Source organism: Drosophila persimilis, unplaced genomic scaffold (genome assembly GCF_003286085.1).
Source record: "Drosophila persimilis strain 14011-0111.01,24,50 unplaced genomic scaffold, DperRS2 tig00000431-arrow-pilon, whole genome shotgun sequence".
In the NCBI taxonomy this organism is placed as follows: Eukaryota; Metazoa; Arthropoda; class Insecta; order Diptera; family Drosophilidae; genus Drosophila; species Drosophila persimilis.
This window is the reverse complement of record NW_020825312.1, coordinates 3,336,067-3,356,918: the sequence shown is the minus strand read 5'-3', so window position 1 is coordinate 3,356,918 and position 20,852 is coordinate 3,336,067. Positions and strand designations below refer to the sequence as shown.

General features: G+C 41.5%; 5 protein-coding genes across 6 annotated transcripts; 4 read left to right on the top strand and 1 right to left on the bottom strand.

Moving 5' to 3' along the window:
* Positions 1–2,169: 2,169 nt before the first annotated feature.
* LOC6595979 (alpha-soluble NSF attachment protein) lies at positions 2,170–4,716 on the top strand. Its single transcript, XM_002021009.2, has 4 exons — positions 2,170–2,377; positions 2,819–3,137; positions 3,201–3,521; positions 3,586–4,716. The coding sequence occupies exons 1-4, from the start codon at positions 2,286–2,288 to the stop codon at positions 3,733–3,735; spliced, it is 882 nt and encodes a 293-aa protein (XP_002021045.1). The 5' UTR covers positions 2,170–2,285; the 3' UTR covers positions 3,736–4,716.
* Positions 4,717–5,575: 859 nt separating this feature from the next.
* On the top strand, positions 5,576–8,422 carry LOC6595980 (serine protease inhibitor 77Ba). Its single transcript, XM_026989656.1, has 5 exons — positions 5,576–6,099; positions 6,830–7,253; positions 7,324–7,594; positions 7,657–8,025; positions 8,094–8,422. The coding sequence occupies exons 1-5, from the start codon at positions 6,084–6,086 to the stop codon at positions 8,358–8,360; spliced, it is 1,347 nt and encodes a 448-aa protein (XP_026845457.1). The 5' UTR covers positions 5,576–6,083; the 3' UTR covers positions 8,361–8,422.
* Positions 8,356–10,348, bottom strand: LOC6595981 (retinoblastoma-binding protein 5 homolog). The gene is made up of 7 exons (XM_002021011.2): positions 10,275–10,348; positions 9,995–10,215; positions 9,713–9,919; positions 9,464–9,645; positions 9,284–9,403; positions 8,595–9,223; positions 8,356–8,529 (listed from the first exon to the last, which is right to left on the bottom strand). The coding sequence occupies exons 1-7, from the start codon at positions 10,291–10,293 to the stop codon at positions 8,441–8,443; spliced, it is 1,467 nt and encodes a 488-aa protein (XP_002021047.1). The 5' UTR covers positions 10,294–10,348; the 3' UTR covers positions 8,356–8,440.
* A 650-nt stretch (positions 10,349–10,998) lies between these two features.
* Positions 10,999–16,664, top strand: LOC6595982 (eukaryotic peptide chain release factor subunit 1). Of its 2 annotated transcripts, none has more exons than XM_002021012.2 (8): positions 10,999–11,014; positions 11,631–11,959; positions 12,687–12,862; positions 12,919–13,388; positions 13,474–13,629; positions 13,705–13,902; positions 13,971–14,118; positions 16,332–16,664. In XM_002021012.2, the coding sequence occupies exons 2-8, from the start codon at positions 11,874–11,876 to the stop codon at positions 16,412–16,414; spliced, it is 1,317 nt and encodes a 438-aa protein (XP_002021048.1). In that variant the 5' UTR covers positions 10,999–11,014; positions 11,631–11,873; the 3' UTR covers positions 16,415–16,664. The 2 variants fall into 2 exon arrangements, with proteins under 2 accessions (XP_002021048.1, XP_026845761.1); XM_026989960.1 differs by lacking the exon at positions 16,332–16,664 and adding an exon at positions 14,352–15,131.
* A 1,076-nt stretch (positions 16,665–17,740) lies between these two features.
* LOC6595983 (cysteine sulfinic acid decarboxylase) lies at positions 17,741–20,413 on the top strand. The gene is made up of 4 exons (XM_002021013.2): positions 17,741–17,977; positions 18,391–18,578; positions 19,090–20,065; positions 20,127–20,413. Exons 1-4 carry the CDS (start codon positions 17,810–17,812, stop codon positions 20,313–20,315), a joined length of 1,521 nt encoding a protein of 506 aa, XP_002021049.1. The 5' UTR covers positions 17,741–17,809; the 3' UTR covers positions 20,316–20,413.
* Positions 20,414–20,852: the final 439 nt, after the last annotated feature.

Here is a 20,852-nt window from a genome sequence, read left to right as displayed (position 1 = left end):
ATAAAATACATACAAGCAACAAACGTTTCAAACATTAATCTTAAACTGTATAAATAATTCGTGGTTTTTGCTTATTTGCTAAGATCAGTTTCATTCGAAATCTGTTTAAAAACAGACTTTTATTTAATAAATATTATTTTTGATTTTTATTGTATAATTCTTATTATAATTATTATTCTTGATTTCTATTGAATAATTATTATTTTTGATTTTTATTGTATAATTATTATTTTTGTATAGTATAATTATTATTATTGATTTTGATTGAATAATAATCATTATTTCTGACTTTTATTCGTTATGATTTTTTTTATGTTGGTCACCCCAGGCTCCAATTAATGCAAAAACAATTTAGTCCCTGTTTAAACCGATTTCAACGATATTTTGCAGCTCATCGTCTTTCTACAGAGACCAAGAATAGGTATAAGGATATATATAAATATGTACAAGATAATAATCATATGCATGAATATGTCTAAAAAATATCAATTGGAGAAATTTTCTTTATTAACTACGGTTTAAAAACAGTTCGGAAAACAATACCAGCAACATTGCGACTGTTTTTTTTAAACTATTTTGTTTAAGCCTTGCTTTAGCCAAATGCAATAAAAGCAAGGATTAAAAACAATCAAATCTTGTAGAAAATTCATTCACCAATCTGATAAAACTATGTGGGCATTGCTGAGAGATTTAGTTAGTCAGCATTATTCAATGGAATATCAAAATTGAGCAATATGAACGAATTTCCTTTTTCGTTTGTTTTGATTGACCTATTTTGCTAAAACCTCTTTTTACGCAAAATGAAATAAAAGAAACTATTAAGAACACTTCAGTTAAGTAGAAAATTGATTCATCAATCGTATAAAATTATGATGGCATGGCTAAATGTTCTATATAGCTGGTATTATTCGACGGAAGATCAAAATTGAGGGAATCGTCGTATTTGTTGAATCGGTAATGGCCCGGTTGACAACATTTAAATCCTTCTCGCTCACATTCAAAAAAGTTCGATTTGGCGGGCACCACTCGGTATATTTTTCAAATGAGACCGTATATTTCGGTGCTGTTCTGAGGGTCATACTGTAGAAACTGGTTTTCGCCGCGCTCCCATGTGGTGTTTTTTAGTGCAAAATGGTATTTTTTTCAATAATTAATTTAGATTTCAATGTTATATAGAAATCCAATATATGCAAGAATTTCGAATAGACCAATCATGTATAGAATTGATTCATCAATCGTATAAAATTGAGTGGGCATGGCTAAATGTTCCATATAGATAGTATTATTCAACGGAACAAAGAATATGAGGAATTGGTCGTTTTTTTGAATCGAATTTGAATTCGCCGCAATTCGCCGAAGTTCGCCGCAGTTCGCTTTAGCAACAATGAGTCCCATTCCATACAACATTGCGGCAACATTTCCTTGAAAACCGTATTTTAGTCAAAATAAAATACATTAATATAATTAAAAGAAGCAATCTTGTAGAAAATGCATTTATCTATGGGATAAAGCTAAGTGGGCATCTATAGCTTGAAATATAGGCAATACCCGATTCGCCGCAGTTTGGCTTTTGCAACAATGAGTCTCATTCCATACGCAAACATGTTGCTAATTCCATGCACACATACCCTGGGGGAAATGGATGTTATAGAATTGTGAATACGTTTGTCTTCCAAGGCTCAGTAGGTATCAGGATCGAGATAAATATATACAAATACACATGAATAAGTCAAAAACATGTCAATTTGAGAAAAGGTCTTAATAAATTGCGTTTGATCTACATAGAAAATTAACAAAATAGGGTGCACAAAGGCCTATACACGCATCATGTCTTTAAATACCAGCAACATTGCGACTGATTTTTTGTTGAACTATTTTGTTCAAACCTTGTTTTAGCCAAAATACAATAAAAGCAAGGACTAAAAACTAACCAATTGTGTAGAAAATTTATTCATCTTTGTTCTAAAATTATGTGGGCACTGCTAAATATTCTATTTAGCTGGTAATATTCGACGGAATATCAAAAACGAGGAATATGCATAACAGAACTTGACTTCGTCAGTATTTTTACGGTATATTTCCTAAATGAGACGGTATGTTTCGGTATATTTCTGAAGGTCGGACAAGTCCGCGGTCACACTGCTGCTCGTATTGATTTTATTAAAAGGAGATAAAAACTTTTTTAAGTTTTTCCAATACGTCACTGAGCGCTAGGGTCCGGACGAGCCCCATTTAGTTGTTGCATTTAAATGCAATTGTATAAAAAGCGAAAATAATTCCTCATAATGGGTGACAACGAACAGAAGGCACTGCAGCTGATGGCTGACGCCGAGAAGAAGTTGACACAACAAAAAGGCTTTCTAGGCTCTCTTTTCGGGTAAGTAAATTGTGAAATATGACTATATGCGTATGCCCGAATGTGGTGCTGTGTCTCCTTGCTCTATTCCAACGGTTAAATAATGCAAACCCACATCTTAAACTTACGCACATATGAATGTATGTATGTATGTATTAATGTACATGCCATTAATTCAATATGAAAGTCCAGTAAGCTTCTCTGCTTTTGTTCTGCCTCCAGTCTCACCAGATTCCAATACCGTACAATACAATATAATATAATAGCAAGCATGTTGCACCACTTAAGTTATTAATTTGTTAACACAACGAAATTTGAAATGGTGATTCATAGTCTATTGGAAAAGAGGTCGCTTACGATCTTGCACAATTGTTCGTTTGTTATTTTTTCTCCTATATGTAAGTCCGATTGGATATTAATGCATGTGTGTATGTATCATAAACTTGTGTGTCTTTTTTGCAGAGGCGGCTCAAACAAGGTTGAAGATGCCATCGAGTGCTATCAGCGTGCTGGCAACATGTTCAAAATGTCAAAGAACTGGACAAAAGCAGGCGAATGCTTCTGCGAGGCGGCCACTTTGCACGCACGCGCCGGGAGTCGCCATGATGCAGGCACCTGCTATGTGGATGCCTCCAACTGCTACAAAAAGGTTGATGTTGAGAACGCAGTCGCCTGTCTGATGAAGTCCATAGACATTTACACTGACATGGGTCGATTCACGATGGCCGCCAAGCACCACCAAAGCATCGCTGAAATGTACGAGGCTGATTCCAATACTCTGGTAGGTGGCCTGCAGCGGCGATTGAGCATTGATCGTTAACAGGACACTTCTATTCCCACACAGGCTCAATCAATTCAACACTATGAGCAGGCTGCAGACTACTTTAAGGGCGAGGAGTCTGTGAGCTCGGCCAACAAGTGCATGCTGAAGGTGGCCCAGTACGCAGCCCAGTTGGAGGACTACGAGAAAGCAATATCAATATACGAGCAGGTGGCAGCCTCGTCGCTGGAAAGCTCGCTGCTCAAGTACAGCGCCAAGGAGTACTTCTTTCGCGCGGCTCTCTGTCATTTGAGTGTCGATCTGCTGAATGCCCAGCATGCAATCCAGAAATATGCGGAACAATATCCAGCATTCCAGGACTCGCGAGAGTTCAAGCTCATTAAGGTAAGAGATGAAATGTGGAGAACCTGCGCGTTTCTAATATGGGATTGGCTATTTTTATCCATAGATTTTGTGCGAACATCTCGAGGAACAGAACATTGAGGGCTTCACAGAGGCCGTTAAGGACTACGACAGCATCTCGCGATTGGATCAGTGGTACACCACTATTTTACTTCGAATCAAGAAGGCTGCGGACGAGGATCCCGATTTGCGATAAATTAATCAAACCCACACTATCTGATCTGATAAATTCACATACACATTTACTAAATGCTTTATTTGTTTCGGAAATTAATCTACCTATACAATATAGCTACAAATTAATTAAACAAGTGGCAATGCTTGTGCCAGAAAAGACACACATTATCCAAAAACAAGAACTAACTTACAGTTGAATAATAAATAAAGCATCCGCCCCATAAAATGGCAGCTTTTTCAAATGGGTAAAGCTATCAGCAAAGTTCAGAATATTCCTCTTGCAACGAATACAAAAACAAGCCAAATGCCACTGTTAATATATTTTGAAAATTGTGCAAATTCTGTTACCCATAATCATTTTTGTTGCACATTTGTACGAATGTGAATGCACGGCCATGTGTGGCATGTAACACGGTTATTTTGTCCGGTTTTGCGTTACATTTGATTTGTTATTTAATTTTTTTAAATTAGAAAAATGTTAAATTAGCTGATGGTTTATTTGAAAAGTGGAAGCTTCTACAATCTGAATGTTTTATTGTGTGAACATTGCAAAATAATTATATAAAATTAATGTTTTAACCGATGTTTGGAATGTTTGTTCGTTGAATCAAATTAGAACTCCTCCCCATTGATAATGCACAGAGAAAAGTAAAAGAGAGTTTTAGAATGCGCAACCTACCAACCCAACTATATATGTATGTCCATAAATATATATGTATCGAAAACTATCCCCCTATAAATAATATTCAAACGAGAGTTATGAAATCTTATAAATACTTGAGGGTCACATTTATTGAAAATTCCATCTCGCAAAAGTTTTGAAATGTTTAGTAGATTATATGGTAACTCCTATAAACGTGTATGAGAAATATTCAAATCCAATAAACAGAATAAAAAATAAAATTAAATATACTAAACGGGGCAGAGAATTGTACGCCCTTGCGGTCGAAAAGCCAATTATTAAATGGATATTCCACATAAATATATACATAAACCGATATCTAATTAAAATCACTGCAAGGGTATAAGCAATGCAATTACGCATTCATTACCATAGACACATATTTCAAATTTAACTATTTTAATAAAGTTACTTGCTTGGATTAATCCCGCTATCCCAGTCCTCGTATCCAAATTAATCAGAGTGCTTCCCTATCATGACCACAGAACACAGATACTCGTATATGTATTTCATTTGAATTTTGTATAAAAAGCATTGGTAAGCATATGGACCAGAAATATAATTCTGAATAGATTATCCAGATTGGAAGCGACCCAAACGTCAGCAAGTTTCCACTTCAGATCGATTGGGTTTCTCCAAACGAGTGAGGAGAACGCAAGTTATAAAAACATGATCAAGTCGGACAGAGCGAGCGGAGCGTCACAGCCACAGAAAAGAAAGTCTAGCTTCTGTGGGGTACGGTACCCTTTCTGATATATGTACAAGTAGTTCCTACATATACCAGCAATATGAAAAAGTGAACTTCTGGGCCAAAAATCAAAGCTCTTATAATCTGCATGTTTTAGAATGAACTTGATTTGCGTGGGAACCTCCCAGAGTGCTTACTGTCACTCTCTGCCAGTCTCCCAGTTCAAGATCGACTCTGTCTCTGTCACTGCCATCGATCCTGAACCAGAACATATAAGGCTCTCCTTCATGAACGCTCACGAACATCAGGTGAACGTGCGAGCACCAGGCCAGGCGTAAACAGAGCGACTGGAGCCAGTCGCGTCATACAAATCCGAGCAGCTCTCGATTGTTGCTCCCAGCTCTTGGCTCTCACAGAGCTCAGAGCTCAGTGCCGACGACCGTCATATCAGTGGCGTGGAATGATGCCTCAGTTATTCTGCCGTGGTCCGTGTGTTAGGTACAGTTTAATTGTTTAATCCGCTCAGCCGTTTGGCGGAGATTCATTGACATCTTGAGGCCTAGTGCCTACTTACCCACCCATTGGTTCCTCCCGTGGTCCAGAAAGGAAAATAATTATATAGCATTGACTCGCATTATATAAACCCCGTTTCGAATATATATAAATATATATATATAAATATTCGAGAAGATCACCTACGTATGTACATCGCTGTGTGTGTACGTGTGTGCGTGTAAGACTCATTGCATTCCGGTTTTGGATTAATATCCAAACAGCAAAAGTGCCATATACATATGTACATATATACTCGTACTCGTATAAACGTCGCTACGTCAGTGCCAATCCCACAGAAAAAACCCCGAAATACATCAGTAAATAAAAATTAAATAATTGAAACATACTACGCACATGTGTATGTACGAATGAACAATTATTATACATAACATCAGTTCCGTTCCACTGTTTTGATAGCCGAAACTCAAAACGAACTTGCAAAATGCTTGCATTAACAGGTAACAATCAATCGACAATGGGGGATATTCCCATTTTGTGGACACTCGTGCACCCAGTCATCAAATCTTTGCATTAGCTTAAGCACACACATCTGTATGTACATATGTAGCATCATCCCCGTACTTACTCGTACATACATACATATATGTCTGTGGAAGGAAGGTCGCCCTCAGATCATCTTTATCAGCAGAATAACACACACATTGTATTATCGTAGTATGGAAGTTTTGAAATGAAATTCACAATTAAGAAAATATGTTCCAATATCCGGAAGTACATATTTACTCACATTTTTATATACATACATATAAAGGCTTGACGCATTGCGGAATCTGGGCCTTTCTGATTGATCTGATATCTTCTAAGATACATACCTACATATACCTATACCTGTATCTATCGCTATATATATTTAGCCTGGCAGTTCTTTGAACTAAGACAAGTCTGACGGCGGGGGAAAGTGCATTTTCGTAATTAAGATGTAGAATAGAGTGAGAGATGAATCATTGTAGAAATCCGGACTGAAAGTGTTCATGGAATGTGGACAGACTTTTATGTACCAATAAATTCTACTATCTATTCAGCTGATTTTTTTAGTAAAGTTCTTCGTACATATGTATGTATATCCTAGATATAGGGGATTATGTAGAGTCAGAATTTACCCCACAAATCACTGTTTCATTTAATGGCAAAGCTTAAGACCGATTCCAAACATTTTTCACATTTCAGGTCGTTTATTAGGATGGTTCCACTTACTTGTGGTGTTTGTTGGCATATGCCTGGCAGGTGCGCAGCAGCAATATCCCCAACTGTCTGTTGGGACTCCCCTGGAGGCGTTGACCGCACCGACAGCTTTTGAGCAGCAAACCACCCATATCCAGTCGCTGCAGACCAACTTTGATACGGATTTGCTTCGCAATATTTCCCTGGGAGCACAGGAGTTTGGGCTTGATCTGCTGCAGCGCATATCTGTAGAGGTGCATAAATCCAACAGGGACTTTATGATATCACCCTTTTCCGTGTGGTCGTTGCTCGTCCTGCTGTACGAGGGCGCCAGCGGGGCCACCTACGAACAGCTGCGTCGAGCCCTGCGCATCAATGTTGAGGATGAGAAGCTACGCGCCGTCTATCAAGTGTGGAGCACGTACCTGAAGTATGTAACTGCCACTGATTGCATTCCTTTTACCCTTGGCTTACTAGTTTGTCTGGCTTTTCTATGGCAGCACCAAAACGGCCACCATAGAAGTGGCCTCGCTCCAGGCCGTTTACACCGACAAGGCTTTGCCCGTGAAGAGCGCCTACCGGGATGTGGTGAAGAACTACAACGTTCAGCCGGTGGAGGTGGACTTTTATAGTCCCAATACTGTGCACCAGATCAACGAGGCCTCGAACCGCACAACGCGCGGTCTCATTCCGTACACGGTGCTGCCCCAGGATATCTACGGAGCCAAGATGTTCCTGCTCTCTTCGCTGTTCTTTAAGGGCCAGTGGAAGGTGGGTTTTCTGTGCAGCGCTGTTTTCAATATAGTTAGGTATAATGCTTCCTCCAATTGCAGTTCCCCTTCAATCAGTCAGCGACTCGTATGGAGCCGTTCTACAACGAAAACGACGAGGTAATCACCAACATACCCATGATGGTGCAGGAGGCGAACTTCTCATATGCCACAAATATCCAGGGCCTAGACGGCTACGTATTGGAACTGCCGTATGGCGCACAGGACAGGCTCTCAATGATAGTTATACTGCCGAAGCGCGGCTTCAAGCTAAACGACGTGGCCAACAACCTGAAGGCTTTGGGTCTGTCCCCCATCTTGCAGCGTCTGGCCGACTTTAAGCGGACATCCTCGGAGGACAACCAGGTGGAGGTGCTAATGCCTAAGTTCACAACCACGACGGACTTTACCCTAAAGGGAGTCCTGGGGCAGGTAGGACATTCTCAGACATTCCATTCCACAGTCTACCTACAGTCAATTCTGTGATGTTCCTTTCACAGATGGGCATACGCGATCTTTTCGATGAGAATAGCGCGAACCTTAGCCGGATGTCGTCTGGACTATTTGCTAAAATCTGCATTCACTCCACCAAAATCATTGTGGACGAGCAGGGCACAACCGCCGGGGCCGTGACTGCCGCTGTGCTCGCCAACAAGGCGACGCCGCCAAAGTTCCAGCTGAACAAGCCATTCCAATACATGATCGTGGAGAAAGCCACCAATCTAATGCTCTTTGCCGGCCAAGTGCGCAACCCGAAGGCGGTTTAGACTTAAGCGAGACTTTATTGACATCGTATAGAAACAGAAACAGAAATACTACGTTAAGGCAATCGCAGCCTTCGGGCAGACTATTTTTTGGTGCGGCCGGTGGCTTTTTTCCCCCCCACGGGTTGCTGTTTGTCTTTGCTGGCTTTGCTCGAGATGAGAGGATGAGTTTCTGAAAGCGATTGGATACGATTGGATAGTGGATTGACGTTGGCATTCGGTTGGGAAGGTGCTTACCGTCGGTGGGGGCATCGGGCAGGCTGACATCATAGTGCTGCACGCGGCGACGCTTGGAGGCCATTATGTCGTCATCGTAGTCATGTGGGTCGTTGCTGAGTAACACGGTACTTGCCTCGAGACCGTCCTGTGCTGCCCAGCCATCCTCGGGATCCTCCACCTCTGGTGCCATGGGCAAAAATTGCAGGGCATTTTCGTCCTCCCCCTCCTCATCGGAGGAACAGAATGCTGCCACTGGTTCCACCTTTTGCACATCTACTTCAATCTCTTCATCCTGCTGGGCGTCTGCATTAAGGTCCACCGACTTGTCTTCATCGGCAATGTCAAACTCGGATTCTCTCTCCTCGTACTCCACATTCTCATCCAATTCTTTAAAGTCGGGGGCAAACGCCGACCAGTTTTCAACCTGGTTTTGTGCCCAGATCGAAACGAGTCCCGAGCTGATGCTGGCTATGATGGGTCGCACCGGATGCCACACCACGTCGAGCAGCAGTTCACCCTTTGTTCCATGGAGGATCTTCACGAGATTGCCAATCGACTTCTCCCATATGTACAGCGCATGCTGGCGTGCACTGCCCGCGCATATATATTCCCCGTCGCCAGAGAAGCAGCACTTCTTCCAGGTAGTTCTGCATAGATAACGCTGTAGATTGTAGACTGAAACATTCACAGTCGAGGCAAGAACTCACTTGTTGACCAGATCCTGCAGCTTTTGTATTGGCTCTGGTTCGCCGTCCCTGCCCAGTGCAATGATTTCCTTAGAGTCGTACACGCGTATCACTCGATCCGACGTGTTGATGAGGAATGCGCTAAAATAGATTTAAGCGGTACAAATCTAGGTACTATATTGTCTGGTTTTAGTCACTTACTCGCCCCGACGGGCAAATTCAATGCTCTTGACGGCTGTCGCACTCGAGGTGCCCACAATAATGCGAAAGCTGGCCACCACTTCAAACGTCTCCACGTCCAAGACGAGTATTTTTCCCTTGGCATTTCCCGTGTATATGTGCTTTCCACGACGATCGAACGACGCCACAATATTCAGATCACCCTGCCAAAGAAAGGTTGGTCATTCTCATTTTCTGTCCGTCTTTTTTTTGGGAAATTTGCAAACCAACATCAGAGTCCAGGGGCAGGCGGCGGTGTGATCCTCCGATTTCAACGAGAACGGCGGCATATCGCATGGGACACACCAGCAGTCGATTGTCGTTCCGGGGATCAAACTGCACCTTCAGGACGGGGGAGGGAAAACGGTACTTGTGCTCCAGTTCGCCCGTCAGAACGTCCCAGATGCACACATTATTATCTGTGGAGGCCGATAGCAACTGAAAGTGGAGGGGGGAAAGAAGAAATATTAGAGAAACATAAGGTTCAAAACGAGTGCCGGTAAGTCCACTCACCTTGTGCCCATTCCTGGTCCAGCTCAGACTGCACACGGGATGCACGTGGGCGGAAATGATTTTGGCGATGCCCCGCGTCAGAAAGTCCCATATAACTATTCGGCCATCGTTGCATCCCACGGCCAGGAGCGTTCCGTATTTGTTGAAAGCGCATGTGACTGCCAGGGAAATGCAGTCTAGGGAACCATCAAACTCCTCCGGATAGTTTTGTCCAAATGACTCTAATGGATACAAGATGGTTGGTTTATTAAGTTACCTATATTAAATACAGGCTTCGTACCCAACAATTCCAAATTCATTTTGTTTATAGTAGTGTGACCATCGATGGTCTGAACTAAGCCATCGATACTATCGATTGGTGTGCGCGCCAAGGAGAAATTTTTTGATAGTGAATGAGTGACAAGGATATGGAAATTAAATATATTGATGAAATTGATAAAAATACGCCATTATATACCAATATACCGTAATTATACCTTCAACTCAATTTCGACCTCAAAATAAACACAAAAATATATTATTAAATGGTCACCCTGGCTTATAAAGTAGCTACTGCCATTCACACTCACACGTGTTTGCTGATCGATATGTCGTTGAATATTCATTCTCCAAAAAATAACGTTCAGTTTAGGAATGCTTACACATATTTGTATGCGACATTGTTTCGGGGATTTATTACACTGCATTAAAAAGTTTGGTATGTATGCATGTATCAATTTTTCATTTATTTCCAGTCCGTGTCGTACACCATTGTATTTCCTTATGGAGTAGTATATTTGAAAAGCGATACGCGATATTTATTGTTTTTTCGTATTTTATAAATTCAAATAAATTCCTCAAATTTTGTTCAAATAAAAATCGTGTTTTCTTTGTGCTAGAACTAATATATTTGCGAAATTGCGGCGTAACATATTAATTTATTTCCGGTTCTAGCGCGTTAGGATGTTCCGCTGTAGCGTTTTTTACGTTTCTTTTGGTCACACTGATCCAGATCCGAGTGGTTTTTTTTGTGTGCACGTTGTATGTGGAAAATTATGAAATTAATTATATTTATAAGTGGATTATGTGGATAGTGCGCAGAGACTATACCTACGAAAATCGAATAGAGATTTCATCAAGTTTTCAATCGTCAGAGAGGCAATTCGAGGACAAAAATCATTTGCACGCGATTGTGTCAACGTCACCTTTGGAGCAGAGCAGCCTCAGCCTCTCTCTGCCACTCTCTCGCGCTCTCTTTCTCTCCCCGTCTCACTGCTAAATTTTGCGTATGGGCGCTAATTCTCCTGAAAGCTTAAGTGGAGTGAAAAAATATACTCGAATTGTGTTCAACTCGAGACTGAATTCAGTTTTTTGTTCACAGGAAAAGTTGTCATCCTAAATTTGTGCCTGTCCTCTCTCCTTTTTGGATGTGTATTTACTGATGCTAGATTTCCAAAAATTGGAACAAAAAATTCATTGTATTCCTAATTATTTCGCTCGTTTCGTGAGTCTGTGACAACGAATGCGCTCAATTTCATGTGCTTTTTCTCTCCCCCTGCTTTCTTACATTATTTACAATTGTATGTGTGGGTGTATGTTTGTGTGCTCATGTGAATATTTAAATATGTGTGTAATTTGTGTATATAACCGTTTACAGGGTATACATCGCGGCAGCCACGTTGAAAGGAAGAACGTGAATGTCAATACAACGAACACACAGAGGGAACGGTGAAGATAAAAACTAGCGGCGCAGAAGAATCGAGGAAGGAACAGGCTGCTTAACCCTCCCCCCACAGCCACCAGCCACGAGCCACCGTCACACAGCAACCACAAAAAACCACTCGTAATTCTATTGGCAACGACTTCGAAGGGGAACAGGAGATAACAATTCACAAGCAATATGTCTGGCGAAGAAACGTCTGCTGATCGCAATGTCGAAATATGGAAAATAAAGAAACTCATCAAGAGTCTGGAAATGGCACGCGGGTGAGTACTCTCCTCCATCCATGACACCATGGCTCCTCCATTGTGTGCATATTTTTTTCTCAGTTTTCCTTTTGTGGGGTACACACACCATGCTGCAACGGGGCGGGCGTGTGTGGGGGGCGGGAGCGGGAGCGGAGATACTGCGCGCTGTCGCCAGACCTTGCGACCGTTTTGGGGGAGCCCCAAGTGGTGCGAGTGGTGGTGGGTGGGTGGATGTACAACCACCACCTTCACTTTTTGAGTAGAGTGACTCTCTGAGAGCATATTGTTTGCGAGGCTTTGAGCCCCATTCCTCTCAAGCAACAACACCACCCGTTTGGAGGCATTTTGGCCTTTCCCCGTTCGCGTTCCCTACCGAGCAACACGTTTTTTGTCGGGTTTTTATCGGTTCAAACTAGACCTTACCGCTGTGCCCCGCCGAGGTGGAGCCGTGAGTAATCCGCCTCGTGGCTCTCTTCTGCCTATCAGAGTGAGTGTGCTCTCTCCCTCTCTCTCTCTCTGTCTCTATTTGAGTATCCCTCTCTCTCACTCTCTGGGGTCCTTCATTCGATTGGGGTCCCCGATTCTCTCCGACAGTGGGTAACAAGGTCAACTATTCAAAGAACTTGGTTTTACTACGGCGTGTACATACATATGTATGTATGTACATACATATATCTCACTCAGAGTGGCGCCTCCCTGCGATTTCAATTCCGATTCCCACTCACTTTCTCTCCTTTGATTTCAGAAATGGCACCAGCATGATTTCTCTGATTATTCCGCCAAAGGATCAAATCTCGCGCGTTAGCAAAATGTTGGCCGATGAATTTGGAACAGCCTCGAACATCAAGTCGCGCGTGAACCGCTTGTCCGTCCTCGGTGCCATTACGTCGGTCCAGCACAGACTTAAGTTATACACCAAAGGTGAGTTTTTCTATTGAGGAAATGATCAGAGATAAATAATTTTTGCTCGATTTCAGTGCCTCCAAATGGTTTGGTCATCTACTGCGGCACCATTGTCACAGAGGAGGGCAAGGAGAAGAAAGTGAACATAGACTTCGAGCCATTCAAGCCCATCAACACCTCGCTGTATCTGTGCGACAACAAGTTCCACACGGAGGCCCTCACTGCCCTGCTGGCCGATGATAACAAATTCGGCTTCATTGTGATGGATGGTAATGGTGCGCTGTTCGGTACCCTGCAGGGCAACACCCGCGAGGTACTGCACAAATTCACCGTCGATCTGCCGAAGAAGCACGGACGCGGTGGTCAGTCCGCCCTCCGTTTCGCCCGTCTGCGCATGGAGAAGCGCCACAACTATGTGCGCAAGGTGGCAGAAGTGGCCACCCAACTGTTCATTACCAATGACAAGCCCAACATTGCCGGCCTCATTCTGGCTGGTAGCGCGGACTTCAAGACCGAGCTCAGCCAGTCCGATATGTTTGATCCCGTAAGTGTCGCCCTAGAGCCTCTGTCCTCCGCATCCGCGTCTGCGTCTGCCCCCGCTAACACGGTTTTCTTTTATCCAATTGCAGCGTTTACAATCAAAAGTCATCAAGCTGGTGGACGTTTCTTATGGCGGCGAGAACGGCTTCAATCAGGCTATCGAACTGGCCGCCGAGTCATTGCAGAATGTGAAATTCATACAGGAAAAGAAACTCATTGGACGATACTTTGATGAAATTTCTCAGGTATGTGGATTTTGCATTCTACTTTGCAAGTTCCCAAATTTTCTGTGTAACGACACGTTTCCTTATGCGATATAGGACACTGGGAAATACTGCTTCGGAGTGGAGGACACTTTGCGCGCCCTGGAACTGGGATCAGTGGAGACTTTGATCTGCTGGGAGAACCTCGACATTCAACGCTACGTTCTTAAGAATCATGCCAACTCGACGTCAACGACAGTATTACATTTGACGCCTGAGCAGGAAAAGGACAAGTCGCACTTCACTGACAAAGAGGTATGCTGCATCCCTAGCTTTGATCGTTTGGTTTTCGCCTCACGTCCCACACATGTTTCTACCAACAGAGCGGCGTGGAGATGGAGCTTATCGAGTCTCAACCGTTGCTGGAATGGCTGGCAAACAACTACAAAATGTTTGGCGCCACGCTGGAGATCATTACAGATAAATCGCAGGAGGGAAGTCAGTTTGTGCGTGGCTTCGGTGGCATTGGCGGTAAGTCCCAGACAAATACAGTTCCAGACTAGACTATCGTTAGCCGTCACACTGGACTGGAGCTAGCTTTAGTTGTAGTTCGATTTCGATTGTAAGCTAATCAATTCCAAAAGTTGAAACTGTTTTTCCATTCCTCTTCCCTCATGCTGCTTTAACACGAATGCAACACACGAATGGTCGTCGTGGCTTTGATATTAAACATTTGTAAATGTAAATGTAAATGTGTCGAATAGGTATTTTGCGCTACAAAGTAGATTTTCAATCCCTGCAGGCTGACGAGCCGCTGGAGGACGTCGATCTCGATGATTACTAGACACCAGTGTGCTGTGAACAGATTCGCAATTTGCGAATTGCGAATTGCGGGTCTCGAGTTCTCGATTATGCGTTACATAAAACAAATAACCATATACTTTTTTGGGGAAATCTCGTAAAGCAAAACGTTCAAATTGATTAGGAACCAATTTACTTGCCACATAGTTTTAATCTATGTTCAGCGTAGCCGTTCTATACAATATTTATCACCAGAGTAGGGAGGGTCCTGCATCACTCGGAGGTGGATTGCATTTCACTGTCGGATCAGGTCAGGGTGCATATAGATGCGCACCCACATATATCTACGATTTACCAAATTTTTTAATTAGTTCGTGAATACTTTTAAGAACACAACATATATAAGTCGTAAATTAACTGAAACGATGGAACGGCATCGTTTTCACACATACCAATCGATTATTCCCTGTTTTCGGATTGACTTTGATTCCATTCCATTAAAAAAAGAAGCTAAATGAAAGCATATGATAAACGGCGATAAACGCGTCACCATTAAGCTGGCAAAGAGTTCCCGAATGTATCTGCATTTTCCCCCTATTCGAATACCTTAAACCGAGAGAGAGTTATAAGAAAGTACACAAAACAAATTAAAAACAAAGAATTGTAATAAAAATAAAACACCACACATAAAAACGATTAAATAAATATACCTATCAGAACATGATGGCAGTGCTACTCCAGTACTCCTGTACTCCTTCTGTAGCCTCCTTAATTTATAACTAGTTTCTGACTAATCATGTCCAAAGAGGTGAGACCCTGGTGTTTAGTTCGACGAGTGTGTGTTATATTTTTGTTTTTGCTCACTTGAGCACGCGAGGATATTTCCATTTATAATTATATGATGCAAAAAATCGTATATTTATCAGTTTTATCTGTACATGTTTTATTTGGTCATTTGTTTTGTATCATAATCTTTAACGGAGGAAGATAGTCTTTTATAACCGGTACTAGAAGAGTATAGGCTAAACTAAGTATATTCTGTTTTGTGGTAAAAGTGGATGTGTGTAACACCCACAAGGCAGCGTTTCCTACCTCATCAAGTATATACATACATATATTCTTGATCAGCATCAATAGCGCCGAGTCTATAAAGCTATGTCTGTCTTTCCGTCCGTCTTGTTTCAGCTAGAGTAACCAAAATTTGTATCCAGACTCCGGCCAGACTCCTCCTCCAGCCACAAAGAATGCTTAGAAGAGCTAAACTTACTTTCCGCAAGTAGGAAAATCTGTCACATCCACAATTTTGAAGATATGAGAAAACCAAAAAACTGTCGAATCTGCATCAAATCGGATCTTTATTATAGCCAGAAGGAAGGCTGCCACGCGCTTACTCATTTTCTCTCTCTCTCTTCCTCGTGAAGTGCACGCAGTCTAGTGGAATGGAGCGAGATAAAACGGCTGGTGTTAATGTCAGAATAGAAATAAAAGAGACAGAAAAATGGAAACGGATAAAATATAATATATACAAATCTTCCAAACGGCTTAACCAATATTTATGAAATTTGTCTTTCGACTATAACAGCGATACCAAACGACACATGTATGAAATATATTGTATAAATACATAAACCATAACCTCCCATATATGTATACTGACTGAGTATCGGGTATAATGTACAGTCGCGGCCCTCGCAACGTAACTATTCATTTTAATATATAATTTTGAGATGCAAAAAATAATACTTTCCCTGTATTTATCAGTTTTATCTGTTCATTTTTATTTGGTCATCCGTTTATATCCATTTGCAAGAGTATCCTAATAATTAAAACACGCGAAGCTAGTCTTTTTGTTCTTAAATTTAATTTCTCAATTCAATATATTTTTGGTTCTTTATTATTTTCTGTGCTTTGATAATAATAAGTTCGTTATTTTACTTTCACAGGTATCTTGCGCTACAAGGTGGATTTCCAGAGTATGCAGCTTGATGAATTGGACAATGATGGCTTTGACCTAGATGATTACTAGAAAATGTTTCTGTTAATACACAAAGCTCTACCTACCATCAAACGTAAACTGAAACTGCGCAGCCACATAGACCAGGAAATTAAATAGAATATTTTAATAATACGCAAAAACACACAAAACCCCTCTTCCATTTTTACGTTGTTGGCGAAAAAGTAAAATCTAAATTAATGCATATACCTACAAGATAATATTATGTTAAATCGAAGAAAACAAATATTAAAATGATACCGTTTTACGTGAACAAAACTGATTTAACATCGCTCATGATTTAATGGAACCCAATTGGCAATCAGTCTTTTACGTAGACTTCTTAACTTGAATTTCACAGGGCAGTGTCACCTGAATAATTTGCAAGAAATAGGGATGGGCTCTTCTAAACTATGTGAAAGGAGCAGAAAACATCGGAACACATCAGGATTTTGGACAGATCACTGTTTAGTAATATTTATTCCATGTTATCCCCTGTTCCACTCTACGATATTACCAAGCACCGAGTACTATTTGCATACAGATATGTACATACGTAGAAAGTTGACTGGAAATTTTTGGTATATGCATTCAAATGCCGATTTCGTGAATACTCACGTACTACTCGTACGATTTAATGTGCTCTGAGAACTTATCCGCTGGGGATCTCTTGCATTAAATTTCCCTTCATTGAATTACTCTTTATTTAACTCTTCTACTTTCAAAAGCTAGAAGAAGAAATGCCAAAAGGTTCAAATGGAAACTAATCAATTTGATAAGAATCTTTTGATAAACCAAGAGGCAACTGCTTTTGGAAGAGAATATACCCTGCCCCAGAGTACCGCGCATTCAAAGACTGGAAGTGAAAGTCTGTAAGATTTCTATTGTTTAAGAATATATGTACCATGCATGCAAGTAGTAGAATGTTGACCCGATTCCTATGCTAATTAATATTTCCATGTGATACTCGTTGTGGCAAAATGATATAAGCGCGAGTCCATCTTCTTATATTCGTCTAAAATTTCTTATAAAATCCGCACAAATCTAGAAACTTTCCATCTATGTTAATGTTGTGATAAAACAAAATCGGCTCCACCCCAAAGAGCACGACTACTGACACTGCGGTAAACAAATGATGGACGTGTAGAGCCGACTCTATCCATATACATAAATCGTTGCTCGCACTCGTATATTTGTACGCACTACATTTGTATGTGGTTGTAGCTCAGTTTACAACATTAATGAGAATTTGATCAAGAGAATATACATACATACTCGGAAAGTCACAATCAGCTGCAGTGCGACTGGCAATCACATCATTGGGGCACTTCCAATTGAATCGTCGGCGGCGACAGAGGTTCAAGAAATCTGAAATTAATCAGCGTTCTTTTTTACTGGCAAAGTCGTGACTAGGCGATATTGTGTGATATGGATCAGGCATTGGCTGTGAATCGAGTTCGCGAAGGGCTTATGGATGATTGGAGTATCCTGGAAAATGTATTCAAGCTACTGCAGAAGGACGACACATTCTGTGTGGACCCCCAAAAATGGAATAAGCAGAAAATCGTATCATTTTTGCAGCCAGACGATTTGAAGGTAAGTCTGTTGTCTCGAGATAACGGCGGGGTGACTGTCCGATTAAAACAAAAAAAAAAGGGTTCAATTTTTGACCCCAAGCCTTTTCTGAAAGAAATTAATTGTGATTTAGCCAATTATATAACAAATTGAGTGGTCTTGATAAGTTCCGATAAGGTACTCGTATAACCGGTATCAGGCGATATACAAACACACTGATTTTCAAGCAGGCCGAATGCAGGTAGTTGTTCTCAGAATAACTACACGAGCCTAGACTGGTATAGACGGAGTATGAGCAGTGTGTTTTACATAAATATTTATCTTTTCGAATCCGTATCCTAAAATTTAAATTTAAATACGATATATAGTATACACACGTGCAGGCAAAGCTGGATTTAATTTACATTTACACGTTTGTATGTTATCATTCCAAGGAATTGATTAATCTGAAAATCCGGGAGACGGAGACGTCCACTCTCGCGGAAATCGAGCAGCTTTGCCAGTCGGTGATCCAGTATTCAGTCAAGACCTCGCATGGACGCTTCCACAATCAACTGTTCGGACAGGTTGACCCCTTTGGATTGGCGGGAGCATTGATCACAGAGGCCATGAATGGAAGCTCGTAAGATTGCAGCAGCATTAACGATGTACTATATTATCTGTGGCAATAATTATGATTGCATTTTTTATTTCAATAATTAAGAGCTCGCAGATTACTAGGCATTACGAGATAATGTTTCAAATCGATTAGTGTCCAACCAATGCACATTAGCCAGACGGCTGATGTTTTGCATAAATTTCAAAAATTAAGTTGAAGACTTGCAAGTGGATACAGTTGATTGTAATGATATACATATGTATATATAAGAAATAAGAGAAATTTCAGACCGACAACGCCCATATAAGGTGCAGCTTTTAATAGTTTTTTTTCTTTCTTTCTTATTGACGTGATTATTTGATGAGTATTTATATATATTTTTATTCTTATGCTTATTTAGGTTAATAGCCATTAAAAATGCACCTCCATGTATTTTTTCATATATCTAAATGTCTAAACGATTCGCAGCTTCCTTCTGAATATTAAACTCCTTGATAAACAAAATTTACAATAACTATCTTTATTCGACCTGCAGATACACCTATGAAGTGGCGCCTGTGTTTAGTCTGATTGAAACAGAGCTGATTGCTACGGTCTGTAGGTTGGCCGGCTATGACCATGGTGATGGTATTTTTGGTCCTGGAGGATCCATGTCCAACATGTACGGCATCGTGATGGCTCGCTACAAGTATGCTCCAGAGGTGAAGACCACTGGTATGTTCGGAATGCGGCCTCTGGTGTTGTTTACCTCCGACGAGTCCCACTACAGTTTTGTGAAGGCCTCCCACTGGCTGGGTATCGGCAGTGACAATTGTGTGGCTGTAAGAACCAACGAACGCGGTCAAATGCTTTTGGACGACCTAGAGGCAAAGATAATCGAGTCAAAGGCTCGTGGGGCACAGCCTTTCTTTGTCAACTGTACAGCCGGAACCACTGTGCTGGGCGCATTCGATGATATCAACGGTGCTGCAGATCTGGCAGAGCGCCACGGACTGTGGCTTCACGTAGATGCGTGCCTTGGCGGCGCAGCGCTCTTATCCCACAAGCATCGATCTTTGATAGCCGGTCTCCAGCGTGCGAACTCCTTTGCCTGGAATCCCCACAAGACGGTTGGAGTTCCACTCCAGTGCTCGTTGTTCCTCACGCGGGAGTCGGGAAATTTGCTGGAACGCTGCAACAGTGCGGAGGCCCACTATCTGTTTCATCAGGACAAGTTCTACGACGTCTCCTACGATACGGGCAACAAGAGTGTGCAGTGCGGCCGCAAGATAGATGCCTTCAAGTTTTGGCTAATGCTCAAGGCTCGTGGCTACGGACAGTATGGACACTTGGTTGACCACGCCATCGACATGGGCAGATTATTGGAGGACAAACTTCGTGAGCGTCCCGATCGTTTCAGACTCGTACTCCAGAAGCATGAGTACTCCAATGTCTGCTTCTGGTACATACCCAAGGACATGCGGGTACCAGCCAACGAAGAGACGACTGATTGGTGGACTCGTTTATACACAGTAAGAAAAAACATTTATTTGTATTAAACCGAATGCAACTCTTGTATTTATTACCTGAAAGGTAGCCCCCAAAATTAAGGAGCAGATGGCGTACAGCGGCACGTTGATGGTAGGATATTCCCCGCTGAAAGCTCACAATTTGGGTAACTTCTTCCGGATGGTCTTCACGTGCTTTCCCGTTCTTCAAATTCATGAGCTGGATTTTATCTTGGACGAGATTGAACGACTGGGCGAGAAAATCGTAGCTTAAGGCATATAGGGTATACAAAGGCCCATACTCCATAAATATGTAGTTCATATGTACCAAATATATAGTTACCGTGCAGTTACCATGTCAAACAATGGAAATTTTGGTTGACCTTTATTTTATAAACAATCCAATAAAAAGGAGTCCTTAAAACTAGCCAGTCTTGTATATTATGGATTCATTTATCGATCCGATCATGGACACACTCCACGAAAATTATGAAGCTTTAAGTTAGCGCAGTTCAGGTGAGATTCAGGTATTGTAAGGCTAGTGGCACCGGGTTGACCGTTACTCTTCGGTATATTTTTACTTCGAAATTGCGATGAAGGTATTTTACGGTATATTTTAAAAATAAGCCTGCTAATTTCGGTATTCTATGAGACGGTATATTTAATCAATAGATCCAGCTGTGTTGTGTACAGGGTGACCATTTACGGTATTTTTAATACTTTTCGGCCAGGGCAGTCACTAATCGGATACAACTATGTGGGCATGGCTATATGTTCTTTATAGCTAATAATATTCCACGGAATATCAAAA

Bases quoted from the DNA above. Each gene is read 5' to 3' on its own strand.
- LOC6595981 (XM_002021011.2), bottom strand. The intron at 9,920-9,994 runs GTGAGTGGACTT...CTCCACTTTCAG, and splicing joins GGACCAGGAATGGGCACAAG to TTGCTATCGGCCTCCACAGA. The intron at 9,646-9,712 runs GTTGGTTTGCAA...TTTCTTTGGCAG, and splicing joins GCCTGCCCCTGGACTCTGAT to GGTGATCTGAATATTGTGGC.
- LOC6595983 (XM_002021013.2), top strand. From the start codon at position 17,810: ATGGATCAGGCATTGGCTGTGAATCGAGTTCGCGAAGGGCTTATGGAT. The intron at 17,978-18,390 runs GTAAGTCTGTTG...TATCATTCCAAG, and splicing joins TGCAGCCAGACGATTTGAAG to GAATTGATTAATCTGAAAAT. The intron at 18,579-19,089 runs GTAAGATTGCAG...TTCGACCTGCAG, and splicing joins GAGGCCATGAATGGAAGCTC to ATACACCTATGAAGTGGCGC.
- LOC6595982 (XM_002021012.2), top strand. From the start codon at position 11,874: ATGTCTGGCGAAGAAACGTCTGCTGATCGCAATGTCGAAATATGGAAA. The intron at 12,863-12,918 runs GTGAGTTTTTCT...GCTCGATTTCAG, and splicing joins ACTTAAGTTATACACCAAAG to TGCCTCCAAATGGTTTGGTC. The intron at 14,119-16,331 runs GTAAGTCCCAGA...TTACTTTCACAG, and splicing joins TGGCTTCGGTGGCATTGGCG to GTATCTTGCGCTACAAGGTG.
- LOC6595980 (XM_026989656.1), top strand. The intron at 7,254-7,323 runs GTATGTAACTGC...TTTCTATGGCAG, and splicing joins GTGTGGAGCACGTACCTGAA to CACCAAAACGGCCACCATAG. The intron at 7,595-7,656 runs GTGGGTTTTCTG...CTCCAATTGCAG, and splicing joins TCTTTAAGGGCCAGTGGAAG to TTCCCCTTCAATCAGTCAGC.
- LOC6595979 (XM_002021009.2), top strand. From the start codon at position 2,286: ATGGGTGACAACGAACAGAAGGCACTGCAGCTGATGGCTGACGCCGAG. The intron at 2,378-2,818 runs GTAAGTAAATTG...TCTTTTTTGCAG, and splicing joins TTTCTAGGCTCTCTTTTCGG to AGGCGGCTCAAACAAGGTTG. The intron at 3,138-3,200 runs GTAGGTGGCCTG...ATTCCCACACAG, and splicing joins AGGCTGATTCCAATACTCTG to GCTCAATCAATTCAACACTA.